Source organism: Oncorhynchus clarkii, chromosome 30 (assembly GCF_045791955.1).
Source record: "Oncorhynchus clarkii lewisi isolate Uvic-CL-2024 chromosome 30, UVic_Ocla_1.0, whole genome shotgun sequence".
In the NCBI taxonomy this organism is placed as follows: domain Eukaryota; kingdom Metazoa; phylum Chordata; class Actinopteri; order Salmoniformes; family Salmonidae; genus Oncorhynchus; species Oncorhynchus clarkii.
In genome coordinates, this window is record NC_092176.1 from 27,045,068 (window position 1) to 27,070,078 (window position 25,011).

At 45.9% G+C, this 25,011-nt stretch overlaps 1 protein-coding gene across 4 annotated transcripts in view; it reads left to right on the forward strand.

Annotated features, from left to right (window-relative positions):
* Nucleotides 1-24,501, forward strand: part of LOC139389328 (methylcytosine dioxygenase TET3-like) — an 85,692-nt gene extending 61,191 nt beyond the window's left edge. For all 4 annotated transcript variants that reach the window (XM_071135995.1, XM_071135996.1, XM_071135998.1 and 1 more), the window contains 8 exons: nt 11,065-11,155; nt 16,621-16,714; nt 17,757-17,965; nt 18,288-18,438; nt 18,636-18,725; nt 19,771-19,908; nt 20,134-20,494; nt 20,855-24,501. In XM_071135995.1, coding sequence (XP_070992096.1) covers nt 11,065-11,155; nt 16,621-16,714; nt 17,757-17,965; nt 18,288-18,438; nt 18,636-18,725; nt 19,771-19,908; nt 20,134-20,494; nt 20,855-22,533 — 2,813 coding nt within the window. In that variant the 3' untranslated portion in view covers nt 22,534-24,501. The remainder of the gene's footprint in view (nt 1-11,064; nt 11,156-16,620; nt 16,715-17,756; nt 17,966-18,287; nt 18,439-18,635; nt 18,726-19,770; nt 19,909-20,133; nt 20,495-20,854) is intronic.
* Nucleotides 24,502-25,011: the final 510 nt, after the last annotated feature.

Consider the following 25,011-nt stretch of genomic DNA (forward strand, 5'->3'; position numbering starts at 1 on the left):
TTAACACCCCGGCCATCCTACAAACTAAGCTTGATGCCCTCAATCTCACACAAATTATCAATGAACCTACCAAGTACAACCCCAAATCAGTAAACACGGGCACCCTCATAGATGTCATCCTAACTCATTCGCCCTCCAAATACCCCTCTGCTGTTTTCAATCAAGATCTCAGCGATCACTGCCTCATTGCCTTCCGTAAATGGTCTGGGAACAAACGACCATCCCTCATCACTGTCAAACGCTCCCTGATACACTTCTGCGAGCAGGCCTTTCTAATCGACCTGGCCGGGGTATCCTGGAATGACATTGACCTCATCCCGTCAGTAGAGGATGCCTGGTTATTCTTTAAAAGTGCCTTCCTCACCATCTTAAATAAGCATGCCCCTCTCAAAAAAGATAGAACTAGGAATAGATATAGTCCTTGGTTCACGCCAGACCTGTCTGCCCTTGACCAGCACAAAGACATCCTGTGGCGTTCTGCATTAGCATCGAATAGCCCCCGTGATATGCAACTTTTCAGGGAAGATAGGAACAAATATACACAGGCACTTTTTCAAACAGAAATTTGCATCCTGTAGTACTAACTCAAAAAAGTTCTGGGACACTGTAAAGGCCATGGAGAATAAGAGCACCTCCTCCCAGCTGCCCACTGCTCTGAGGCTAGGAAACATTGTCACCACCGATAAATCTGCTATAATTGAGAATTTCAATAAGCATTTCTCTACGGCTGGCCATGCTTTCCACATCGCTACCCCTACCCCGGTCAACTGCCCGGCACCCTCCACAGCAACCCGCCAAAGCCCCCACCGTTTCTCCTTTACCCAAATCCAGATAGCCGATGTTCTGAAAGAGCTGCAAAATCTGGACCCCTACAAATCAGCCGGGCTAGACAATCTGGACCCTCTCTTTCTAAAATTATCTGCCGAAATTGTTGCAACCCCTATTACTAGCCTGTTCAACCTCTCTTTCGTATTGTTTGAGATTCCCAAAGATTGGAAAGCTGCCGCAGTCATCCCCCTCATCAAAGGGGGTGACACTCTAGACCCAAACTGCTACAGACCTATATCTATCCTACCCTGTCTTTCTAAGGTCTTTGAAAGCCAAGTTAACAAACAGATTACTGACCATTTCGAATCCCACCATAACTTCTCCGCTATGCAATCTGGTTTCAGAGCTGGTCATGGGTGCACCTCAGTCACGCTCAAGGTTCTAAACGACATCATAACCGCCATCGATAAGAGAAATTACTGTGCAGCCGTATTCATCGACCTGGCCAAGGCTTTCGACTCTGTCAATCACAACATTCTTATTGGCAGACTCGACAGCCTTGGTTTCTCAAATGATTGCCTCGCCTGGTTTACCAACTACTTCTCTGATAGAGTTCAGTGTGTCAAATCTGAGGGCCTGTTGTCTGGACCTCTGACAGTCTCTATGGGGGTGCCACAGGGTTCAATTCTCGGGCCGACTCTCTTTTCTGTATACATCAATGATGTTGCTCTTGCTGCTGGTGATTCTCTGATCCACCTTTACGCAGACGACACCATTCTGTATACTTCTGGCCCCTTTTTATTTATTTGTACCTTTATTTAACTAGACAAGTCAGTTAAGAACAAATTCTTATTTTCAATGACGGCCTAGGAACAGTGGGTTAACTGCCTGTTCAGGGGCAGAACGACAGATTTGCAACCTTCCGGTTACTAGTCCAACGCTCTAACCACTAGGCTACCCTGCCGCCCCTCCTTGGACACTCTGTTAACTAACCTCCAGACGAGCTTCAATGCCATACAACTCTCCTTCCGTGGCCTCCGACTGCTCTTAAACGCAAGTAAAACTAAATGCATGCTTTTCAATCGATCGCTGCCCGCACCTGCTCGCCTGTCCAGCATCACTACTCTGGACGGCTCTGACTTAGAATACGTGGACAACTACAGTGCCTTGCGAAAGTATTCGGCCCCCTTGAACTTTGCGACCTTTTGCCACATTTCAGGCTTCAAACATAAAGATATAAAACTGTATTTTTATGTGAAGAATCAACAACAAGTGGGACACAATCATGAAGTGGAACGACATTTATTGGATATTTCAAACTTTTTTAACAAATCAAAAACTGAAAAATTGGGCGTGCAAAATTATTCAGCCCCCTTAAGTTAATACTTTGTAGCGCCACCTTTTGCTGCGATTACAGCTGTAAGTTGCTTGGGGTATGTCTCTATCAGTTTTGCACATCGAGAGACTGACATTTTTTCCCATTCCTCCTTGCAAAACAGCTCGAGCTCAGTGAGGTTGGATGGAGTGCATTTGTGAACAGCAGTTTTCAGTTCTTTCCACAGATTCTCGATTGGATTCAGGTCTGGACTTTGACTTGGCCATTCTAACACCTGGATATGTTTATTTTTGAACCATTCCATTGTAGATTTTGCTTTATGTTTTGGATCATTGTCTTGTTGGAAGACAAATCTCCGTCCCAGTCTCAGGTCTTTTGCAGACTCCATCAGGTTTTCTTCCAGAATGGTCCTGTATTTGGCTCCATCCATCTTCCCATCAATTTTAACCATCTTCCCTGTCCCTGCTGAAGAAAAGCAGGCCCAAACCATGATGCTGCCACCACCATGTTTGACAGTGGGGATGGTGTGTTCAGGGTGATGAGCTGTGTTGCTTTTACGCCAAACATAACATTTTGCATTGTTGCCAAAAAGTTCAATTTTGGTTTCATCTGACCAGAGCACCTTCTTCCACATGTTTGGTGTGTCTCCCACGTGGCTTGTGGCAAACTTTAAACGACACTTTTTATGGATATCTTTAAGAAATGGCTTTCTTCTTGCCACTCTTCCATAAAGGCCAGATTTGTGCAATATACGACTGATTGTTGTCCTATGGACAGAGTCTCCCACCTCATCTGTAGATCTCTGCAGTTCATCCAGAGTGATCATGGGCCTCTTGGCTGCATCTCTGATCAGTCTTCTCCTTGTATGAGCTGAAAGTTTAGAGGGACGGCCAGGTCTTGGTAGATTTGCAGTGGTCTGATACTCCTTCCATTTCAATATTATCGCTTGCACAGTGCTCCTTGGGATGTTTAAAGCTTGGGAAATCTTTTTGTATCCAAATCCGGCTTTAACTTCTTGCTCCTACTTGAGACGCAGATGTCTCAAGTAGACACCTGGAAATGCAAATGCGCTACGCTAAATGCTAAATGTACTCGTTAAAATTCAAACCTTTATCAAAATTCACATGCAGGGTATTGAAATAAAGCTACACTCGTTGTGAACCTAGCCAACAAGTCAGATTTTTAAAATGCTTTTCGGCGAAAGCATGAGAAGCTATTATCTGATAGCATGCAACACCCCAAAATGCCTGAATGCGACGTAAACAAAGACTTTGCTTATCCGGCGCTACACAAAACGCAGAAATAAAATATAAAACATTCATTACCTTTGACAAGCTTCTTTCTTGGCACTCCTATATGCCCCATAAACATCACTATTGGGTCTTTTTTTCGTTTAAATCGGTCCATATATACCCAAAATAGCTTTCTATGGAAGCTGTGTCATTCAGAAAAAAACATCGTTTTTAAACGCTGCGTCATTTTTTAAAATTAAAAAAGTCGACGATAAACTTTCACAAAACACTTCGAAATACTTTTGTAATCCAACTTTAGGTATTAGTAAACGTTTATAATCTATCAAAATGATTACAGGGCGATGTATATTCAATAGCTCCTCGTCTGCAAATCAATGGCTGCCAATGTGCACATTGAAAACATCCTGGTGGAGACCGGAAGAAACGGAATCCAGTTAGTTGGATTTTCCAAGAAAAAACTCCATTGAAAATGACGACAATGGCGACATCGTGTGGAATCTGTATGATTTGCATGCAGGTCGATAATAAATTTTGTGCCCTTTTAACAACCATGAAAGTGACTTATGGAAATTATTTTTAGCTTTCAGAGAGCAGTTTTTCTTGCGTTTTTCAATGAAACACACGATCTGTTATAGTCACAGCCGTGATTTAACCAGTTTTAGAAACTTCAGAGTGTTTTCTATCCACACATACTAATCATATGCATATACTATATTCCTGGCATGAGTAGCAGGACGCTGAAAAGTTGCGCGATTTTTAACAGAATGTTCGAAAAAGGAAGGGGTAGACTTAAGAGGTTTAAACTTCTTCACAACAGTATCTCGGACCTTCCTGGTGTGTTCCTTGTTCTTCATGATGCTCTCTGCGCTTTTAACGGACCTCTGAGACTATCACAGTGCAGGTGCATTTATACGGAGACTTGATTACACACAGGTGGATTGTATTTATCATCATTAGTCATTTAGGTCAACATTGGATCATTCAGAGATCCTCACTGAACTTCTGGAGAGAGTTTGCTGCACTGAAAGTAAAGGGGCTGAATAATTTTGCACGCCCAATTTTTCAGTTTTTGATTTGTTAAAAAAGTTTGAAATATCCAATAAATGTCGTTCCACTTCATGATTGTGTCCCACTTGTTGTTGATTCTTCACAAAAAAATACAGTTTTATATCTTTATGTTTGAAGCCTGAAATGTGGCAAAAGGTCGCAAAGTTCAAGGGGGCCGAATACTTTCGCAAGGCACTGTACAAATACCTGGGTGTCTGGTTAGACTGTAAACTCTCCTTCCAGACTCACATTAAGCATCTCCAATCCAAAATTAAATCTAGAATCGGCTTCCTATTTCGCAACAAAGCATCCTTCACTCATGCTGCCAAACATACCCTTGTAAAATTGACCATCCTACCAATCCTCGACTTCGGTGATGTCATCTATAAAATAGCCTCCAACACTCTACTTAACAAACTGGATGCAATCTATCACAGTGCCATCCGTTTTGTCACCAAAGCCACATACACTACCCACCATTGCGACCTGTACGCTCTCGTTGGTTGGCCCTCGCTTCATACTCATCGCCAAACCCACTGGCAACAGGTTATCTACAAGTCTCTGCTAGGTAAAGCCCCGCCTTATCTCAGCTCACTGGTCACCATAGCAGCACCCACTCGTAGCACGCGCTCCAGCAGGTATATCTCACTGGTCACCCCCAAAGCCAATTCCTCCTTTGGTCATCTTTCCTTCCAGTTCTCTGCTCCCCATGACTGGAACGAATTGCAAAAATCTCTGAAGCTGGAGACTCACATCTCCCTCACTAGCTTTAAGCACCAGCTGTCAGAGCATTTTACAGATCACTGCACCTGTACTTAGCCTATCTGTAAACAGCCCATCTATCTACCTACCTCATCCCCATACTGGTATTTATTTATTTTGCTCCTTTGCACCCTAGTATCTCTACCTGCACATTCATCTTCTGCCGATCTACCATTCCAATGTTTAATTGCTATATTGTAATTACTTCGCCACCATGGCCTATTTATTTCCTTAACTTACCTCATTTGCACTCACTGTATATAGACTTTTTGTTTTCTTTTGTTCTACTGTATTATTGACTGTATATTTTGTTTATTCCATGTGTTGTTGTATGTGTCGAATTGCTATGTTTTATCTTGGCCAGGTTGTAGTTGCAAATGAGAACTTGTTCTCAACTAGCCTACCTGGTTAAATAAAGGTGAAATTAAAAAAATTTAAAAAAATATCCCCCCACTAGAATCCCCATACTTTAATGAAGACATCTTCTCCATCCTGGAGGGGGAAATCAATCATTTCCAGGCCCAGGGACATGTACTAGTATGTGGCGACCTAAATGTCAGAACTGGACAAGAACCTGACACTCATGAGAGTACACGGTGTGCCATCAGAGCAGCAAGAAAAGGGCAACCAGTGAAGAACAAACACCATTGTAAATACAACCCATATTTACGTTTATTTATTTTCCCTTTTGTACTTGAACTATTAGCACATCATTACAACACTGTACATACCTATAATATGGCATTTGAAATGTCTCTATTCCTTTGGAACTTCTGTGAATGTAGTAATGTTTTCTGTACATTTGTATTTCATTTGCTTCGGCAATGTAAACATATATGTTTCCCATGCCAATAAAGCCCTTTAGGGAGACTGAGAGATGCAAGGAACACTTGCTGTGCTGTAGGGCTGTTGGCTGTTACCAAAAGCCAAGGGCACCAGACAACGGGCCTCCATAGTGAAGCCTACACACTCCCCTGACAACACCACACTGAAACACCCCATGTGTAACCTGACTGGGGCTGTTGCTGTGACCGTATTACCACCACACCGGAAATCATGAGTCATGAACGCAGTAAAGTTTTGCGTGACTGTTGAGTTACAGTAATCTCCTTTTATGCACTCTGGACATTCTTTGGTAGTACCCAACTTGCTAATGACCATCAGGTCCTAATTGCCTGGTACTCAGGGCTCTATTGTCCATCTAACCACTGACATCAGTGCAAATGCTATTGAAAATCACATCAAAAGCGTACCATCAAAACAGTAGGCCTATCTTATTTTTAAAACTTACCTCACTGTGATGATCCATTTAAAGAAAGAAGTTCAACAGAAGTTTGAAATGGTGTAAAACATGATTGTTGTGGATGTTGTTTCAAAGCCTAACAACGAAATTGACAGCGTTTTCTGATGTGATGATTCATTCAAAACACCCATATGCATATTAGAGTTTAGGCATATCATGTTTATTAGCCAAAGCCCCTCCCCCCAAAATAATCTGAATTAAAATGATGATTGTGCCGAAATGCAATACATAGCCTATCACATATTACGCATGGCAGAAAAACATCAAACTTAACGGAGTTAACATGTCTGTGGTACATATTTGGTCTAGCCTATACAGTGAATTTGTATTTGATTTTGAATAGCCTAGTGATAGGGAATTGTTTATTTTCATAATGAAATGGGTGACACATTACCTTTAGCTGTTCAGAATATCTCACCATCATGAGTTTCCATCTCCTTCTCTCTCCTTTATTCCTTTCTCAAGCACGCTGACGGGCTGTCAACAGTTTGGTGAAATACACTAAACTACACTAAATACACTAAACTGTTGTAAATATACTATACAAAAGTTTGTGGATACCCCTTCAAATTAGTGGATTCTGCTTTTTCAGACTCACCCGTTGCTGATAGGTGTATAAAATTGAGCACACAGCTTGCAATCTCCATAGACAAACATTGGCAGTAGAATGGCCTTACTGAAGAGGTCAGTGACTTGCATTCCAACATGTCAGTTTGCCAAATTTCTGCCCGGCTAGAGCTCCCCCGGTCAACTGTAATTGCTGTTATTGTGAAGTGGAAACGTCTGGGAGCAACAAGGGCTCAGCCGCGAAGTGGTAGGCCAGTTGCAACACTCACTACCAAGTTCCAAACTGCCTCTTGAAGCAATGTCAGCACAAGAACTGGTAGTTGGGAGCTTAATGAAATGGGTTTCCATGGCCAGGCAGCTGTACACAAGCCTAAGATCACCATGTGCAATGCCAAGCGTCGTCTGGAGTGGTGTAAAGCTCGCCGCCATTGGACTCTGGAGCAGTGGAAACGCGTTCTCTGGAGTGATGAATCACTCTTCACCATCTGGCAGTCCAGCGGACAAATCTTGGTTTGGCGAATTCCAGGAGAACGTTACCTGCCCCAATGCATAGTGCCAACTGTAAAGTTTGATGGAGAAGGAATAATGGTCTGGGGGTGTTTTTCATGGTTCGGGCCCCTTAGTTCCAGTGAAGGGAAATCTTAACTCTGCAGCATACATTGATTGACATTATAGACGATTTTGTGCTTCTAACTTTGTGGCAACAGTTTGGGGAAGACCCTTTCCTGTTTCAGCATGACAACGCCCCTGTGCACAAAACGAGGTCCATACAGAAATGGTTTGTCGAGATCGGTATGGAAGAACTTGACTGGCCTGCACAGAGCCATGACCTCCTCAACCCCATCGAACACCTTTGGGATGAATTGGAACGCCGACTGCAAGCCAGGCCTAATCGCCCAACATCAGTGCCCAACCTCACTAATGCTCTTGTGGCTGAATGGAAGCAAGTCCCTGCAGCAAATGTTCCAACGTCTAGTGGAAAGCCTTCCCAGAAGAGTGGAGGCTGTTGTAGCAGCAAAGAGGGGAACAACTCCAAAGGAATGCACATGATTTTGGAATGAGATGTTCGATGAGCTGATGTCCACAAACCTTTGGTCATGTCGTATATGTTTAGTTTCCAAAATGAAGCATGGGTACAGGGTTGGAGAGCCCAAGGCATACAGAGTTTGACTGGAATATCCCCTGTCAGGCAGCGAGAGCATGCTCCTCAAATAGAGGTTGATGTATGGAGTGAAATACATTTTCTTATATTTAATGCTTAACTACTCATATTAAGCACATGCTCCGCTATAAAACCAAAGTAGCCTACAAAACGTATTGGCGGAAAAGCTTGCGGCCTCCATGCACTGGAATAGCGAATACAGATGATACAGTGCATTCGAACCCCTTGACGTTTTACACATTTTATTACGTTACAGCCTTCTTCTAAAATGGATTAAAATGGTTTTACTTCCTCACCAATCTACACACAATACCCCATAATGACAAAGTAAAAACAGGTTGTTCGATTTTTTTTCTAAATTTATCCACAAAACCCGCCCGGAAATATCACATTTACAGAAGTATTCAGACCCTTTACTCAGTACTTTGTTGAAGTATTTTTGGCAGCGATTACAGCCTCGCGTCTTCTTGGATATGATGCTACAAGCTTGGCACACCTGTATTTGGGGAGTTTCTCCCATTTCTTCTCTGCAGACCCTCTAAAGCTCTGTCAGGTTGGATGGGGAGCGTCGCTGCACAGCTATTTTCAGGTCTCTCCAGATATGTTTGATCGCGTTCAAGTCCGGGCTCTGGTGGGGTCAATCAAGGACATTTAGAAACTTGTCCTGAAACCACTCTTGTGTTGTCTTGGCTGTGTGCTTAGGATTGTTGCCCCAGTCTGAGGTCCTGAGTGCTCTGGAGCAGGATCTCTCTGTACTTTGCTCCGTTCATCTTTCCCTCGATCCTGACTAGTCTCCCAGTCACTACCTGCTGAAAAACATCCCCACAGCATGATGCTGCCACCACCATGCCTCACCGTAGGGATGGTGCCAGGTTTCCTCCAAACGTGACGCTTGGCATTCAGGCCAAGGAGTTCAATCTTGGTTTCATCAGACCAGAGAATCTTGTTTCTCCAGTGCTCCAGAGATGGTTGTCCTTCTGGAGGATTCTCCCATCACCACAGAGGAACTCTGGAGCTCTGTCTGAGTGACCATTGGGTTCTTGGTCACTTCCCTGGTCACCTCCCCCGATTGCTCAGTTTGGCTGGACGGCCAGCTCTAGGAAGAGTTTTGGTGGTTGAAAACTTTTTCCATTGTGTTCTTGGGGACCTTCAATGATGCAGACATTTTTTGGTACCTTTCCCCAGATCCGTGCCTCGTCACAATCCTCTCTCGGAGCTTTACGGACAATTCCTTCGACCTCATGGCTTGGTTTTTGCTCTGACATGCACTGTCAACTGTGGGACGTTATATAGACTGGTGTGTGCCTTTCCAAATCATGTCCAATCAATTGAATTTACCACAGGTGGACTCCAATCAAGTTGTAGAAACATCTCAAGGATGATCAATGGAAACAGGATGCACCTGAGCTCAATGTTGAGTCTCCTAGCAAAGTGTCTGAATACTTATTTTTAATACATTTGCAAACATTTCTCAAAACCTATTTTAGCTTTGTCATTATGGGGTATTGTGTGTAAATTGAGACATTTTTTTTATTAATACATTTTAGAATAAGGCTGTAATGTAACAAACTGTGGAAAAAGTCAAGGGGTCTGAATACTTTCAGAATATGCTTGGTCTTTTTCCCTGCCCCTCTTCCTGCCCGTTTTGATAACGGACAATTATAAATCACAACTAGTTTGACATATTAGTAAAGACCAGATTAAATTGAGAACAGTCTCATGGTTGAAAATATGAATACTTGAGATAACAGTTGTGCAGCCTGAGACAAGGAACAGAGATCAACCTTTTTTTTGCTACTTTATCAAACCATCAATAGCCTATAGTCACATCATGTAGCCCATATACTGTCTGTTCTGATTTCTAAGGTTTGTATCATTAACAACTAAAGTTGCCAAATAACTCTAAATCTAACGTACCCTATAGGACCTGTTTCAAATGATCACTTTTACGCTCAACATAGCCACTTCATATGTGCACTCGCTCCATAATGGGAAAAATATCCTTTCTATTTCATTCAGCGAAGTTCAATTATATTCTTCTTACTATAAAATCATATAAAATAAAAATAATGGAGGGGATTTATAAGCGTATCTTGTCAGCTGAATGAACAAGCCTACAGCCTATGGCATGGAGCACAGCCAGATAACATACAGTAGGCCGACTCATATGCTGTTCTCCTGAAATGCATTTTCTTCATATCATGTTTCTTTAGACCTGACTAAAATAAATATTGGATTTATTGTGATGGTTATTATTAAATTGATTCATTAGACTTTTTTAAACGTAGATGTTTCGAAGGCATGCATCACTGGCTTGTATGTGTGGAGGCCTGGAGATGCTAAACATGTTTATGGTAATTAACTGTCAATTACCATGAGAAGTAATTAACTGTCAAACCCCGTAGAAGTAACATTTGACCTTGCAGGGACTAACAAAATGTCCCCAGTTGGTCAAATGTTTGTTTGTTTACTACTACTTCTGGTCCCCACAAGAAGAGTTAAAAACACACACACCACACACACTGATTCATTCACTCCCTCAAACAGCCTTGGTTCTAATGTAGTGCCCCCACCCCGACTATACCCCAGTCATAACATAGTCAGTTTCGGGTTAGAGGAAGTGTGTGTGGCTTTAAATCTATCTTCAGTCACACCTATCTATGGTCCCTCTTGGTTTCCATGGCCTGTTAGATATGAATAAGCAATCACTACTACTTCTGATACCTTAAATGTCACAACAGCCCTGCACTAATCCAAATAATACAGATATTATTGTGACGAAGTAAAAAAGTATGTGGTTGAATTAGAGGTGTACTATATTGCATTGTGAACTCTTTGTAATTCTCTCTCTCTCTCCTCTTCCCAGAGCAAGTCCTGGAGAAGGATGAGGGTCCGTACTACAATCACCTGGGCTCCGGGCCCACTGTGGCCTCCATACGAGAGCTGATGGAGACCAGGTGAGACTTCTGGAGCAGACTTGCTGTAGCGAAGATTTCCCTTCACTGGAACTAAGGGGCCTAGCCCGAACCATGAAAAACAGCCCCAGACCATTATTCCTCCTCCACCAAACTTTACAGTTGGCACTATGCATTGGGGCAGGTAGCTTTCTCCTGGCATCCGTCATACTCAGATTCGTCCATCGGACTGCCAGATGGTGAAGCGTAATTCATCACTCCAAAGAACGCGTTTCCACTGCTCCAGAGACCGTTGGCGGCGAGCTTTACACCACTCCAGACGACGCTTGGCATTGCGCATGGTGACCTTAGGCATGTATGCAGCTGCTCAGCCATAGAAACCAATTTCATCCCAACGAACAGTTCTTGTGCTGACATTGCTTCCAGAGGCAGTTTGGAACTCGGTAGTGAGTGTTGCAACCTAGGACAGACAATTTTTACACGCTTCTGCACTCAGCGGTCCCGTTCTGTGAGCTTGTGCGGCCTACCACTTTGCGGCTGAGCCTTTGTTGCTCCAAGACGTGTCCACTTCAAAATGACAGCACTTACAGTTGACCGTGGTGGTGCCATGTTGAAAGTCACTGAGCTCTTCAGTAAGGCCATTCTTTTGACAATGTTGTATTGCATAGCTGTGGGCTGTGTCCACATACTTTTGTGTATATGTAGTGTATTTCCCTATAGATAAGACATAGTGCAAAGGAGCAAGGACTGAAATAGCCTTAACCTGAAGGGAAATATCAGGGAATAGATGGGTGGAGGAAACACTACAGAATACTGTTGTAGTGTGCTTGTTCAGGGATTTTAGCCCCCTAGATTATAGCCACAAAACTCTTGATGGCAGCCTCCTGATTTTCCTGGAACAGAGTTAGCTGTTCTCTCCCTTTCCCCCTCCATCTCTCCTTTTCTGTCTTTCTCTTCCTCTCCCTCCCTTTCTTTCTCCCTCCCTCTCTCTCCTCTCCCTTTCTCGTCACCTCTGCCTGTGAACAGGAGGTTATCCAGAGCTGCTGGCTATGGCCTGCTGTCTTGGCATCCAACCCTCCCACAGCTTTGAGCTAGCATCACTCTCTCTCCCTCTCTCCTTGCCTCCCTTTCTCTCTCTTTATTTCTCTCCCTCTCCCCCAGCGCTGTGGTCTATCCCCCTCTCCCTTTTCTCCATCCCCTTCTCCCCTCCCCACTCCTCTGATCCTGTCCCCAGGGAATCCCTGACCCAGAATCCAATAGGAGGAACAGGAACTATCAGCATCAGCTGATTAGACAGAAAAGAGGGATAGGCAAAGTGAGAGGAGAGGAGAGGAAAGGAGATGAGGAGAGAGAGGCAGCAGGTAGCCTAGCGGTTTAAAGCATTGGGCCAGTAACCGAAACGTCACTGATTCGATTCCCATAGCCAACTAGGTGAAAAATATGTCTATGTGCCCTTGAGCAAGGCACATAACCCTAATTGCTCCTTAAATCACTCTGGATAAGAGTGTCTGCTAAATGACTGAAATGCGAAATCAGAGGAGAGACAGAGATGAGATGAAGAGACGAGAGGAAGAGACAGAGACAGAGGAGAGGAACAGACACAGTGGTAGAGAGCAATGAGAGAAAGAAGGGGGGAGAAATTGAGAGAGAGTCAAACAGGGATACATTTGCATTAGGAAATAGATAGACTCGGTTTGAGGCTTTCTCTTGGGAGTTGTAACGTGAAACTAGTGAATGGAAACATTACATACAGTAGCTACTTAATCACATTGACCAATTCAGTACCCTAAAAGTCGGGGAAGTCTCAACTGACAAAACAGGAATAGTTCATTGGCAGCTGGAATGTCTTGGGATCAGTGTTTTTGTTGACTAAACATGGGGGTGGGGGGGGGGGCTGCTTAGTGCATGTCCCATACATTGTTGTATAGGGGACCGGGGTCGAGAGTGACTGGCCATTATAGTAACAGAGGATAATTTCCATTGACCAGTGTCTCATCACTCTCCCGAGAGAGGGTGGGGTAGCAGATGCGGGGGATGGCTGAGGAGAAGAGGGGAAGATCCCTCTTTGTTTGTATTTGAGAGGTGACTTAAGAACTAAAGCCCTCTATAGTCTTCTCCCGACCCCTGAACCCACCTCTGACCCCATTGGCCCACCCCTATGGAGGCCAAGCCCACTCCTTTCGACTGGCTGGTGATTGGTGAATGAGTTCCCATTCAGGACAGAGCCACATTTGTCCCACCATAGTAGACCCGCTCAGGGGTGACGTTATCAACATGACATGTATGATACACAGGGAGGAAAGGGTGAGCTGTGGGCAAACATCTGAGTAATGCTGGTAGTTAATCCAACCCCCTGCACATTGTGCAGAGAGAGAGACACACGCCAGAACGTAACCAGGTGCATACACACACCGAGCAAACACACATTCGTGTGGTTGCACTTTATTTGGATAGTCCCCTATAAATGATCTACAGATGCTCACACTCTTAGGTTCTAGATAGCAGATAGTATATCAACAAACTCTGTTGAAATGCAACCGCTTGCTAGCGTTACTGTAAGGGTTAGGAGTAGCCCTTTTCTGAAGTCAAATGACTAAATCGCCCTCCAGTGGCCTCATGGGTGTTATTAATATTTTTCAGAATTTCAAAATTACTAAACAATATTTAAACAAAATGTCAAACGATTTTGTTATATTTCAGTCTTCTGTGATATACACTGCTCAAAGAAATAAAGGGAACACTAAAATAACACATCCTAGATCTGAATGAATGAAATATTCTTATTAAATACTTTTTTCTTTACATAGTTGAATGTGCTGACAACAAAATCACACAAAAATTATTCAATAGAATTCAAATTTATCAACCCATGGAGGTCTGGATTTGGAGTCACACTCAAAATTAAAGTGGAAAACCACACTACAGGCTGATCCAACTATGATGTAATGTCCTTAAAACAAGTCAAAATGAGCCTCAGTAGTGTGTGTGGCCTCCACGTGCCTGTATGACCTCCCTACAACGCCTGGTCATGCTCCTGATGAGGTGGCGGATGGTCTCCTGAGGGATCTCCTCCGAGACCTGGACTAAAGCATCCGCCAACTGGCGTTGGTGGATGGAGCGAGACATGATGTCCCAGATGTGCTCAATTGGATTCAGGTCTGGGGAACGGGCGGGCCAGTCCATAGCATCAATGCCTTCCTCTTGCAGGAACTGCTGACACACTCCAGCCACATGAGGTCTAGCATTGTCTTGCATTAGGAGGAACCCAGGGCCAACCGCACCAGCATATGGTCTCACAAGGGGTCTGAGGATCTCGGTACCTAATGGCAGTCAGGCTACCTCTGGTGAGCACATGGAGGGCTGTGCGGCCCCCCAAAGAAATGCCACCCCACACCATGACTGGCCCACCGCCAAACCGGTCATGCTGGAGGATGTTGCAGGCAGCAGAACGTTCTCCACGGCGTCTCCAGACTCTGTCACGTCTGTCACATGTGCTCAGTATGAACCTGCTTTCATCTGTGAAGAGCACAGGGCGCCAGTGGCGAATTTGCCAATCTTGGTGTTCTCTGGCAAATGCCAAACGTCCTGCATGGAGTTGGGCTGTAAGGACAACCCCCACCTGTGGACGTCGGGCCCTCATACCACCCTCAAGGAGTCTATTTCTGACCGTTTGAGCAGACACATGTACATTTGTGGCCTGCTGGAGGTCATTTTGCAGGGCTCTGGCAGTGCTCCTCCTTGCACAAAAGTGGAGGTAGTGGTCCTGCTGCTGGGTTTTTGCCCTCCTACGGCCTCCTCCACGTCTCCTGATGTACTGGCCTGTCTCCTGGTAGCGCCTCCATGCTCTGGACACTACGCTGACAGACACAGCAAACCTTCTTGCCACAGCTCACATTGATGTGCCATCCTGGATGAGCTGCACTACCTGAGCCACTTGTGTGGGTTGTAGACTCCGTCTCATGCTACCACTAGAGTGAAAGCACCGCCAGCATTCAAAAGTGACCAAAACATCAGCCAGGAAGCATAGGAACTGAGAAGTGGTCTGTGGTCACCTGTTGTCTATTCCATTTGCACAACAGCATGTGAAATGTATTGTCAATCAGTGTTGCTTCCTAAGTGGACAGTTTGATTTCACAGAAGTGTGATTGACTTGGAGTTTCGTTGTGTTGTTTAAGTGTTCCCTTTATTTTTTTGAGCAGTGTATATAAAGTGTAATATTGGGATGCAAACTCAAAATGTAATATATTATATCTGACATGGTAAATGTGTCTTCTTTTTTAAGCCCATAACAATGTGTGTGAGGTGTATATATTTATTTAAGACTACAAAGAAACACTCTATGTGACCCTAAAAGGTTTTAAGGGAAGGGGAAAGGGGGATACCTAATCAGTTGTACAACTGAAATTCAACTGAAATGTGTCTTCCACCCAACCCCTCTGGTTCAGCGGTGCGGGGGGCCTCCATAATCAACATTCACGCTTTGGCGCCCAGGGAACAGTGGGTTAACTGCCTATTTCAGGAACAGAGCGACAGATTTTTACCTTGTCAGCTCAGGTTGGCGTAAGGATTACGGTTAGGGTCAGATTTAGGTCTGATTGTGTTGGTCTTTGGCTGCTACTGTAAGCCTCTGTAAACACTCCTTTTGGCCAGCCAGGGTCAGCCAGCTTGTGGGGTCTTTGTTTGACAAGACACGTCCAACTCTCATGGAGACCAAAGGCTTACATTATGGTCTTGCTTATTAAGAAATAAGGCCAGAGGGGGTGTGATATATTGTGAATATACCACAGCTAAGGGGTGTTTTTAGGCACGATGTGAAAGTTTTATAATTAAGCAAAAAGGCACCAGGGGTGTGTTATATGGCCAATATACCACGGCTAAGGGCTGTTCTGAACAATTAATAAAATCGCCACCGATTTACATTGACCCCCCCTTGTACACTTGCTGTTTATTATCTATGCATAGTCATTTTACCCCTACCTACATGTACAAATAACCTTAACTAACCTGTACCCCCGCACACTAACTTGTTACCAGTGCCCCCTGTATATAGCTTCGTCATTCTTATTGTGTCACTTTTTATTATTACTTCTTATTTTAGTCTACTTGGTAAATTGGCAAATATTGTCTTAACTCTTCTTGAACTGAACTGTTGGTTAAGGGCTTGTAAGTAAGCATTTCACAGTAAAGACTACACTTGTTGTATTCGGTGCATGTGACAAATATAAAGTTTGATTTTGATTTGATTTAGCTGTGGTATATTGGCCATATACCACAAACCCTCGAGGTGCCTTTATGCTATTATAAACTGGTTACCAATGTAATTAGAGCAGTAAAAATAAATGTTTTGTCATACCCGTGGTATACGGTCTGATATACCACGGCTGTCAGCCAATAGGTGTTCAGGGCTCAAACCACCCAGTTTATAATGAACACTATACAATACAGTTAAACTGTTATGTTCAGTAAGACACACACACTCACACTGTGCTGTCTGTCTCTCTGTGTAGGTATGGAGAGAAGGGAGATGCTATCCGTATTGAGAAGGTGGTCTATACCGGCCGGGAAGGCAAGAGCTCTCAGGGATGTCCCATTGCCAAGTGGGTGAGTACAAGTAGCCATACATTACAAACTGAACCTATACCTTTCACAGAACAATTCAAGCCTAACCACCCTAAACAACACTAGCCTGGTCCCAGATCTGTTTGGGCTCTTGCCAACTCCACTGTTGTCATTGTCAAGCCAAACATGAAAATTAGTGTAAATGGTTGGCATGGTAGCACAAACAGACTGGCCCTCGTTGGGCTAACACAAAACACTAGTGTAGGCAACCAAAAACTTTCATATCATCACACAATGTTTCATTAGACTTGTTGCATCTTTATTGTCTGTGCATTTTAATACCAACAGACACCAGACAAGAATATATTTTCTCTTCTATATACTAAGAGCCATGAGGTAAAAGAAAACATGCAAAAATGAATAAGAGTAGAGTAGATGGCACCACAGCCTCACCCCCACAGACACCACAGCCTCACCCCCAGAGACACCACAGCCTCAACCCCAGAGACACCACAGCCTCACCCCCAGAGACACCACAGCCTCACCCCCAGAGACACCACAGCTTCACCCCCTCAGACACCACAGTTTCACCCCCCCCCCCCCCCCAGACACCACACTATCACCCCCTCAGACACCACAGTATCACCCCCCCAGACACCACAGTCTCACCCCCTCAGACACCACAGTATCACCCCCTCAGACACCACAGTATCACCCCCTCAGACACCACAGCCTCAACCCCTCAGACACCACAGCCTCACCCCCTCAGACACCACAGCCTCACCCCCAGACAGTAAAGCAGTAGGGGGTCCAGCAGGGGGTCTCCCTGTTCCCTATCCTTCCCAGTTGGGGTTATCCACCTCTGTCACTCCCTCTGACACCCTGCTAAAGGCTTTATGGATTCAAAACAGACACTATAGAGAGAGTAGAGGAGAAGACAGGTTGTTAGTGACAATATAGACACATGGTGGGAGGGAGCTGGGGGAAGACAAGACAGGTGTCGATCTTACCCTTTCTTTCTCTCTCTCTCTTTCTTTTTCTCTCTTTCTCACCCTTTCTCTCTTTCCCCCTCTCCTCTACTCAGGTGATTCGTCGGGGCAGTGAGACAGAGAAGTTGCTGTGTCTGGTGCGTCCCCGGCCGGGTCACCACTGTCCCAACGCTGTCATCATCATCCTTATCATGGCGTGGGAGGGCGTGCCACGGGCGCTAGGTGACAAGCTCTACCGAGAGCTCTCCGCCACCATCACCAAGTTCGGCAACCCCACCAGCCGCCGTTGTGGACTCAACGACGAGTAAGTAACAGCACAGGCCCATGGCTCATCTGAATAAGTGACAGCACAGACCCATGGCTCATCTGAATAAGTGACTTTCAGCCCAAACATCTATGCATGATAATCGCTGTTGTAGATTGAAATAATATAATAAGTTGATATGTGATTCTAGTTCTACTTCTGGACTGCAGATCACTTCATTATCCTTTTTTTTAACTGATATTCAATGCACTGAGGCATCTGTTCCAGAATGATAAAGATGACTGTGTCAGTGTCTGACTGTGTTCGTTGAGTGGTGCTGACTGTGTTCGTGCTCTGTCGACCCTGGCCTGCCTGCCTGCAGTCGTACGTGTGCGTGCCAAGGCAAGGACCCTGACAGTTGTGGAGCCTCCTTCTCCTTCGGCTGCTCCTGGAGCATGTACTTTAACGGCTGCAAGTACGCCCGCAGCAAAACACCCCGCAAGTTCAGACTGGCAGGAGACCACCCCCAAGAGGTAAGGGACCACGAGATCTATGGTCTATCTCACAGGAGGTTGGTGGCACCTCAATTGTAGAGAACGGGCTTGTGGAACACACAACTCTGATACCACCTTCACAGCACTGCTATATTATTGACAGCACCACACCAAGATAAAACTGTTACTCATGTGGTTATGCTGACCTGTTGTGTGTGTGTGTGTGTGTGTGTCAGGAGGATCAACTCAGGGATAACTTCCAGGATCTGGCCACTGAGTTGGCTCCCCTGTACAAGCAGCTGGCCCCACAGGCATACAATAACCAGGTAACACCTGCCTTCACACCCACCTTCACCTAGCTGCAGCTGTTAAGTTATAGCGCCAGAGCCCTCTAAATAGTAGACTATCCCTCCAATAGTAAACGACACAAGCTGCAGGATGCTATGAGTTTTTGATATGTTGTGTGTAGTAACAGGTTGCTCTTGGATATGGCATCCTCCTCCCCCTGTGTCCCTCAGTGTCAGAATGTATAGTCTGTGTGACATGGTGTCCTTTTGACATGCTGACCATCCTCTTCCCCGTGTCCCTCAGTGTTAGAATGTATAGTCTGTGTGACATGGTGTCCTTTGACATGCTGACCATCCTCTTCCCCGTGTCCCTCAGTGTTAGAATGTATAGTCTGTGTAACATGGTGTCCTTTGACATGCTGACCATCCTCTTCCCCGTGTCCCTCAGTGTCAGAATGTATAGTCTGTGTGACATGGTGTCCTTTGACATGCTGACCATCCTCTTCCCCGTGTCCCTCAGTGTCAGAATGTATAGTCTGTGTAACATGGTGTCCTTTGACATGCTGACCATCCTCTTCCCCGTGTCCCTCAGTGTCAGAATGTATAGTCTGTGTAACATGGTGTCCTTTGACATGCTGACCATCCTCTTCCCCGTGTCCCTCAGTGTTAGAATGTATAGTCTGTGTGACATGGTGTCCTTTGACATGCTGACCATCCTCTTCCCCGTGTCCCTCAGTGTCAGAATGTATAGTCTGTGTAACATGGTGTCCTTTGACATGCTGACCATCCTCTTCCCCGTGTCCCTCAGTGTCAGAATGTATAGTCTGTGTGACATGGTGTCCTTTGACATGCTGACCATCCTCTTCCCCGTGTCCCTCAGTGTCAGAATGTATAGTCTGTGTGACATGGTGTCCTTTTGACATGCTGACCAACCTCTTCCCCGTGTCCCTCAGTAGTTTTACACTCTACTGGAGAATTACCGTCAAAAGTACACACTAAAAACTCAAGGATGATATGAGTGTTAGACATAGTCTGTAGAGTATTTCCATCCTTACTTTGCTGTGTACCCTCTCCTGTCCCTCAGTGTCAGAATGAGGTGACTGCTCCAGACTGCAGGTTGGGTCTAAAGGAGGGCCGACCCTTCTCTGGTGTCACCGCCTGCATGGATTTCTGTGCCCACGCTCACAAGGACCAGCACAACCTCTACAACGGCTGCACTGTGGTACGACACACAGCCCTAACTCTCTCTCTTTCTGTCACTCTCTGTCACTGTCTTAATAGCTTTCAGTCTGTCTTCTTTCTCACTCTTTCCCTCTCTTTGTGTGGACATCGAATGGATGCTCTGCTGTGCGTGTTTGAATGTGTGGCAAAGGCGTATGGTGGTATAGAGACTGTTTGGATTGGTACAAACAGTGAGTGTCCCACACTAACCTCCCCCCTCCCCAAGGTGTGCACTCTGACTAAAGAGGACAACCGTACAGTGGGGGAGATCCCAGAGGACGAGCAGCTCCATGTACTTCCCCTCTACAAGGCCGCCCTCACAGACGAGTTTGGCAGCGAGGAGGGTCAGCGGCAAAAGATGCGCACTGGCGCCATTCAGGTGCTTAGCAACTTCCGCCGTGAGGTCCGCAAGCTGCCTGAGCCCGCCAAGTCCTGCCGCCAGCGCCGCCTGGACGCTAAGAACCGCGCCTCGGAGAAGAAGAAGGCCAAGCAGCAGCTGCCAACGCCCACGGAGACGCCGGATAAGACGGTGATCAAGACGGAGGTCCGGCATGCTGGCTCCCCTGTCAGACAGCATGGCAATAAAGGCGAGATAACCCCTGAACTCTACTAGAAACATGGGAGAGTGGCTTCATGAGTGTTGTGAGCTTTATGCTAATAATAAACCCAGAACTCAGGTGTTTTAAACAAAACTCCAGCCAACTTTACAATATGACGATAATAATATGGTCATAGGAGGAGAGTATATTTAATCCAAACTGACCTTGGGGTTAAGACTTATCGCTAGTCAGCATACAGTATGCAGCCCATTCAGGAATCAAACCCACTACTGGTGTTCTAAGTAAAACTCCAACCAAGTGAACCATAAAAACCACAGATTTATGCAGAGGTAAGTGATTATCTCATGTCTTATCACCCCTCTCTCCTCTGCCTACTCTCCCCCACAGTGATCCCTAAGCAGGAGGTGAAGCCCACCATAAAGAAGGAGGCAGTGGACCAGTGCCAATACCCCTACCACGTCTACCCCTCCCACCCTGGCTACTACACACGGGGAGGCCCCCCTTCCAATGGCCAGCCCCCTGCACTTCCACCTCCACCAGGCCCTGTCAATGGCTACCACCCCAATCTACCCTCAGCACTGCCGTACGGCTATTACAACTATCCCCCCAACCCTAACACACTTTTCCCCCGTGAGCTCACTTACGAGGGCCGTAACAGCTCCTGGCATCACGCAGTGCACAATGCTTCCCCCGGCCCTGTGGACAAGAAGCCAGACGTTCAGAGCCTCCAGGCCAAGCTGGCACACTCCTACTCAGGCCCAGGCCTCCCTGAGCAGCAGCATGGAGACCCAGCCAACCAACACCAATGCAACGCTTACCCACACCCCCACCAGCCTGACTACAACCAATCACGTTCCTCCTCAGTCTCCTCAGAGCCCTCCCACAGAGGGACCCCTGTCATCAAGCAGGAGCCCATGGATGTGGCAGTGTGTGAGGGGGGCAATACCCAGAGCTGTCCCGACACTCCCATCCCCACCCCACAGCCTGGAGGGCCCTGGTCCGGGCACAAGCCCAACGGGAGTATGGTACCAGGCAGCTGGGAAGGCAACCCCCAACCACCATGCCCCCCGGAGGCTCCCTTCACTTCAGACAAGCAGCAGGTCCACCAGCAGGGACCTCACCAGACTTCCCAATCTCCATACTCCCAACAGCAGCATCAGTATCCCCCACAACAGCCCTCCCCATACCCCCAGCAATGGAACTCTTACCCTGGCCCCAACACCCCCAAGGCCTCCCCTGTTCCCTCCCCGTCACCCTCTCCTTCCCCACACCCCGGCACCCCCCGCCACTGGGACAGCCCTGCTCCCAGCCCTCAGCCTAAGGCTTGGCCCATGGACATGGTTCCTGCTGGGTACTGCCCTAGCCCCGCCAGAGGCTTCCCCGACAAGATATGCTCCAAAGCGGGCGAGAGTCGGGGCTCGACCCCTCTAGGTCTCCAGGAGAAGGCCTGGAAGTCTTTTGGAGGATCCATGGCAGGTACACAGTCTCCAACCCCAGAGGCCTGCTGGGACCCTAATCGGGCCGAGACCCCGAGCGACGTCGAGAGCCAGAGAGGTCGCGACCTGGATGAGGAAGAGCAGTGGTCGGACAGCGAGCATAACTTCCTGGACCCCAGCATCGGAGGGGTGGCGGTGGCACCCGCCCACGGTTCCATCCTGATCGAGTGTGCCCGGCGTGAGCTGCACGCCACCACGCCGCTCAAGAGGCCCGACCGCTCTCACCCCACCCGCATCTCCCTGGTGTTCTACCAGCACAAGAACATGAACCAGCCCTGCCATGGCCAGTGGCTCTGGGAGGCCAAGATGAAGATGCTGGCGGAGCGGGCTAGAGAGAGGCAGCAGGAGGCAGCACTACTGGGGCTGCCCTACGAGGACATCAAACCTGGGAAGAAACGCAAGTTGGGGGCCACGGCAGGAGGGGCCAGCCCAGGTCCTGGCCAGACCACGGAGGGGCCAGTGATGGGGATGGTGACGCGGTTGGCCTCCACCCACCACACCACCTCCACGGTCACTGTGTCCCCCTATGCCTTTACCACCCTCACTGGGCCCTACAGCCACTTTGTGTGATGATTTACAGACAGACGGACACACAGGCTGGTGGAGGGAGAGCGGGCTGAGCAGACAACCCCTCCTTTTAGTCCTGTGTATCTCCATCCTCCTCCTGCTCTGTTTTCTCACTCTGGTGCTCTGGGCTGGAAGGAGGGGGACTACTGGTTTGAATCCTTGTTTTGTTTTGTTTGTTTTTTACCTCATGTCAGGCAGCAGTATGGGCCCGACCCTGGACCAGACAGACTGCCTGTGGTGCTCTTTCTCTCTCCTCTGCGGGAGGGACTCCATTGCTTCTCCTTCTTCATAGAATTTTAATGATCCTCCTAATTATTACTATTATTATCAATATTATTACGATTGTTATTGTTACTGTCAATGTTGTTATTACAGGTATTATTATTATTATTATGAAGATGCTGATTTGATTTGTTTGTTTATTGATGTGGTTGTTTTTTCATGTTGTTATTAATTATTATTTTGTTTATGTTGTGTTTTTTTTACCGAGGGGTCTGTCTTGCTTTTTTCCCATATTTCTGGAAATCTGCCCTTTTCTTTTTTTCCCTTTGGCTTTTGAAATGTTTGTAACTGTACTTGCAGAAAGGCCGTTCTCAGCACTGCAAGGCTCTTCAAGACTGTCTTTCCAACAAGCATGACATACACGTTTTACATTTCAATCATTAGTCTTGACCAAAAGAGGGAAGAGAAACCCACAGAAACTTCTCTGAACCATCCCACATAGCCTTTTTTAAACCAACTCCTGTCCTGTCTGCCTTGCTGTGAAGAGAAGGGTTCTTCTCTCTCCATTTTTACTCTCACCCCACCGATCCGCCTCACTCTACTGCTGTGGTGCTTCATTGATCTTTATCCCTTTTACAGGGATCATATCAGTCTCTCCATTCATCTCTTCTTCACGGCACTAGATGCTGAATATAAGGCTGCTCTTATAGCATAGATGTAGAGTGAGAACAACAGGCACTAGATGCTGAATATAAGGCTGCTCTTATAGCATAGATGTAGAGTGAGAACAACAGGCACTAGATGCTGAATATAAGGCTGCTCTTATAGCATAGATGTAGAGTGAGAACAACAGGCACTAGATGCTGAATATAAGGCTGCTCTTATAGCATAGATGTAGAGTGAGAATAACTGGCAGTAGAAGTCCTCATCTTCCTTCAGGTGTTGGTTGAGAGATCTATCCCTCCAGTTCTATGGCTCCTGTGGGCATTAGTGAGCGCTTTCTATTTGAAGCACAAGAGGGCAGCAGTGACCCTGTAAAATGGTGCACTGATACACACAGACACCAACTCTCACTTACACAAAGCTCCTGTCATCCAGCCAGCACAGCTCCTGTCATACAGCCTTACTGCTTTAAACGACCGAAGCATGGCCGCCAAAGTCTGGTCCTTCCAATGACCACAGGCAGCACGGGCCACGCAAGCCCTTTATCCTGAAACCGGAGACATTGATGGGAATAGTGTGTGGACAGAAATGCACTCCTAAACACACTGGTGCTTTCCCTACACATGTTGACACACAAAGGGCTCAGTCAGTGAGTCCTGCTTTTGCCTGGTGCTGTTATTCATTTTGAAGCAGAGCAAGGTTTGTCTCTATGCACACACTGTCACGACAGAGCCAGTAAATCCTTATTCACCAATCATGGCTGCCTCTGCATTGCTTGCGTGTCAGAGCCAGAGCCTGCTTGGTGCTTATGAAGTGGTCGAGATAGAGCTCTCTCTACCTCAACGTTGCAGAGACACTACAAACACACACACAGGCACCAGGTCAGAGGAACATGATGAATATTAGTCCAGATTCCCCATGTGCTCTACAAACTCATTTTAATCCACTTTTTTATTATTTATTACATGATAATGATGATGATTGTTGTTATTGTTTTTTTGTTTTGTTATAGCTAATAGAAATTGTACATACAGAAGAAAATATTTTATAAAAGCACTTTTAATCTTGATTTCATTGAGAGAAAAAGAGAACAGATTATTGACAACTTGAAGCTTACTTTTTTAAACATTTTTTTTCTTTTTTTTCTCTCTCAAGAGAGATAAAAAAAAAGTACATATTTAAAATATTTAGGTAAGATTATTTAACTGTTGAGGGATAATGACTAAATCATAAATGATTCCAAGCTTTTTAGTCCAGTCAGTTTGCCAGACAGCCTTTAGTAACAGAAAACAACTTTCCAATGTGTTGTTATGTCTGTAGATGTATACTCAATACTGCTGTCCTGATTTCATAAGTACTGTACTACACGATACCTCTGACAGCAACCAACCAGCCACCCTTCCTTCATGAGAAAAGATTGACGTAATCAGTAATCAGGCCATTTATAAGCCAGAGTATGATATCTAGCCATTCCACACTGAGAACCAATGAGAAACAAAGTATTTCTTGTTTTTTAACACAAGAATCAAACAGTTGCCGAATCAAAGTTGTCAGAAGTGCTTGTATGAGAGAACTCTAGTGACAGAGGTGAGGTGT